Consider the following 3,935-nt stretch of genomic DNA (forward strand, 5'->3'; position numbering starts at 1 on the left):
CCTACACCCACCTCTCCTGGTCCCTGTAGCCCAGTGTGTTTCCTCTTATTGTATTCAGACAGCATCTACAGCATGTCATATGCGCAAAAACATGCTAGCTTGTAATGTTGTTGTTTTATTGTGTCACTTCCAAAGGCATTGATCTGTAAATGTTTTATAGAAAAAACACATTGAGGAAAATAGTCATCTGTTCTTATGGAAACACCAATCTGTCAGTCTGTCATTGAGTTCTGTGTGACAGTGTGATTTAACTGAAATGTAAAACCGTAATAACATTCCAGCTAAATTATGCTAAAGGAGAAAAAGATGCTTGAATTAGACGTAATTCAATCCCTAAAAACAAAGCACCAAATGTTGCTGTAAACTGCTCCTCCAATCAGTAAAACATATTAGCATGCTTCTAGTCTGTAGTGTAATAAAAATAATAAATCTAATATTTTAAATAGCCGCCTTTTTCAGGCATGAAGGGTCAGGTCGGTGGAGGTCAGATTTGTAAGTGAAGGCCACCATCTAGTGGAAGCAACAGATCTCTGCAGACAGTCAGTTAACTGTATTCCTTGAAGCATATTTCCATGTGTAGCTGTGATATTTTTATTATAAAAATGTTTCCTATATCATTAATTACAACTTTTCATAGCTTTTTACAGGAATTAGCCCCTGTTATGGAGTGGATAATGAAAATGTTGTGTTTTTGCCATGATGGGTTTTGATTTCATTGTGTTTTGTTATGTTAAATAAAAGATTTTTTTTCCCACAAAACAAGGACAATCGGGTTTGTATGAAGTAAGAGATGATTTAGAAATATGTAATAGGTAAAGGACCCAGTAAAAGTATGATAAAGATTTTTAAAAGTATTCCTGTGCAAAAGTCAAAGACCGCTCTGTCCTTTAAGGTGCTATAATAGTTTGGTCACTTCAGGGTTAGAGAGCTACGACTACAACAGAACATTTATGGGATTAATATCCTGCCACGCCATGAAACTGGCAGGACATAAATCCCACACATCACCTACAGAATCAAAAAGTCCTTCCTCGTGACGGTTCAAACCCAGGTCACTACTGTGTCCAAACCCCTGAGTACTCTGAGTAGTATGACCTCCGTGCTGTTTGTAACTTGTAAAAAATATCACTGTGTGTTTGGCTCCTCCAGGTGATGGCGATGATGACGAGGAGGAAGGTCGTGAGGAGCGCCTTCCATCTTGTTACGACTACGTCATGCATTTCCTCACCGTCTTCTGGAAGGTTCTGTTTGCCTGCGTCCCGCCAACAGAGTACTGGAACGGCTGGGCCTGCTTCTTCGTGTCCATCAGCGCCATCGGGCTCCTCACCGCCATCATCGGGGATTTGGCATCGCATTTCGGCTGCACCGTGGGGCTGCGGGACACTGTGACCGCCGTGGTGTTTGTGGCGCTGGGAACTTCCATTCCAGGTGAGTAAATGTCCCGTTTCACTGTGTGAGAGCAAGAAAAGGCAGAAAGGAGCGTGGATGATTTGATTGTTTTGAGTATTGGATGGATTATGGGAGAATACCCAGATTTATGAGTGCATGTAGTGTCACTTTGTAACTTTGTAGTTGTTTTGTGTCCTTCAGTCATTTTGCATCATTTTGCATCTGTTTATAATCATCTATTTGTATCTTTTGTGTGATTTTGTAGGTGGTTTGTTGCTCTTTCTGGCCATTTTATGTCTCTTTGTCATTTTGCATCTTTTTAATTGTTTTTAGTCACTTTTTTGTCATTTTTGTGTCTCTGAATCATTTCAATCATTTTCAGTCATCTTACTGGACACAAGCTTTGCGCCTCTTTAAAGTAATTTTGGATCTCTCTGTAGTTGCTTTGACTTTCTGTCAATCATTTTGTACCTTTGCAGTTGTTTTTTGTATCTTTTTGGTCATTGTTTGTCTCTTTGGAATCATCTAATTGCTTTCTATTTAAAAAATTTCTGGGGTGTGAAGGTGTGTGACTCACATTTTCCACCTTTTCCTTCTCCAGACACCTTTGCTAGCAAAGTGGCTGCCATACAAGACCAGCATGCCGACGCATCGGTTGGAAATGTCACTGGCAGCAACGCAGTCAACGTGTTCCTGGGGATCGGAGTGGCATGGTCAGTGGCCGCCGTGTACTGGAGAATTAAAGGAAAGGAGTTCCGGGTGGATCCTGGATCACTGGCGTTCTCCGTCACGCTCTTCACCATCTTCACGTTCATCTGCATGTCCGTGCTATTGTTCAGACGCCGGCCCTCCATCGGCGGAGAGCTTGGCGGCCCGAAAGTGTCCCGCCTCCTGACCACCCTCCTGTTCCTGGGTCTGTGGTTCCTCTACATCCTCTTCTCCAGCCTAGAGGCCTACTGTCACATCAACGGCTTTTAAAGAGGAGATGAAGAATGTTCCAGAAGAATTTTGCACAGCAGCACACACAAAATCGTTGACTCTCAGTCCATTTAGTCCACGGTTTAACACAAAACAAGTGTAAGATTCATCTGGTTAATAGGGCTTCAGATACATGTTCACAAACACTACATTTAAGCATGTGTAAACAGCGCATTTTAAACACATTCATTGTTACTTGGAAGATGAGGGTTAAGAGGAAGTATTTTTGGAGGGTGAGAGCGTGAAAACGAAAGGTTACTGCGGATAGTTAACGGGGAGCAGACGGAGAGTGACAGAGAATGACTGTGACGGGAGATTCAGAGGTGAAAAGAAGGTCAGGTCAGTCAGAGGAGTGCTGCTTTATTCACTTTAAAGCCAGGTGTGTTTATTTTGGGTTGAGGAGCTCACTTCCAGGATCAGACCACTGAGACGGATCACAAACCTGTGAGCATTGAAGGAAAAATACCTTTGTTTTCCTTTAGTCTCTCATTCAAACCATCAACTCTGCAGCTTCATGTTTCTTCACTGAGGAAGTGGAGGAGCACTGCATCAAATAAGGAGTCGAATGTTTACAACAACATTACATTTGTTTACTACTAGAGGTTCTTGTATAGTGGTGATGCTTGTCTAATACGCAGTATAGCTGAAGGTGGCTCTCCACACGCGCTGTAAATAGTACAAACCGTTGTACATATAGAGTGTAGTAATTTCACAGGGCAGGCTGCCACACAAAAGGATGCAGAGACAGAAATGCCAGGTTTCTACTGTCGCTGTCAGCAAAGCTTCGATGATTTTCATTGCACAGGCTGGAACACTGGTAGTTGCAAATATTACAAATGTCAGCGGCTTTAGTTTTAGCGACATGCTAAGTGGAAAATAAAAGTTTTAGCAACCAAAACAAGTAAATAAGAAGCTGCATAAGTGTAACACTGACTAAAAGAACATCTTTGTACTAATCTCTTTACCGGACCACAGCCTCTGACAGGGGCTTGCATATAAAGCTGAAGGATTAGTTTTTGCATGTATAGCCATGTACAGAGCATCTTCACATTATATGTCATGTACATGCTATGAAAAAGGGAATAACCAGCCTAATTATCCACCTGTAAATTACATCCCTGTGTTTTTGTGTCGACTCGGTGAACAGAAACTGTCAGCTAGTCCTTGATGTTAAATCTTCCTGTATAAAACAGAAGAAGCCGTTTGGTCCGGGAGGAACAAAAAGGACATTTTCCTCTCCTGAAGGACCAAATATGCGCTCACACACTCCTGATGTGTGCAGTGTCATTTAAAAACTTTGTCTGAGGCAGTCAGATGGGCTGATGAGCTGCAGTCAGCCATCGCTGTGTTACTGTTAGTGGCAGACTCGTCCATTCCTTTATCTTAAGTGACAGCAGCATGGGCAGACAAACATGTACGGGTGGTTAACAAGACTCAACAGTGTTAGTTTACTCTCAAAAATAAAGTCTCTAAAGTTGCTGATTGCCATCATCAGCATCCGGTCTGCAGCGTTTGTTAGGAAAAAGCTAATAATCTACACATTAATTAGGCTGCAGGACTGTAGTCTA

At 42.1% G+C, this 3,935-nt stretch overlaps 1 protein-coding gene across 1 annotated transcript; it reads left to right on the forward strand.

The window, feature by feature from the left end:
* Nucleotides 1-1,115: 1,115 nt before the first annotated feature.
* On the forward strand, nt 1,116-3,585 carry LOC109197837 (sodium/calcium exchanger 2-like; the record flags this gene model as incomplete). The annotated part of the gene is made up of 2 exons (XM_025904812.1): nt 1,116-1,428; nt 1,991-3,585. Coding segments are annotated over 2 exons (690 nt in total), but the record flags the coding sequence as incomplete, so codon positions are not given.
* Nucleotides 3,586-3,935: the final 350 nt, after the last annotated feature.

Source organism: Oreochromis niloticus, unplaced genomic scaffold (assembly GCF_001858045.2).
Source record: "Oreochromis niloticus isolate F11D_XX unplaced genomic scaffold, O_niloticus_UMD_NMBU tig00007253_pilon, whole genome shotgun sequence".
NCBI classification, from domain to species: domain Eukaryota; kingdom Metazoa; phylum Chordata; class Actinopteri; order Cichliformes; family Cichlidae; genus Oreochromis; species Oreochromis niloticus.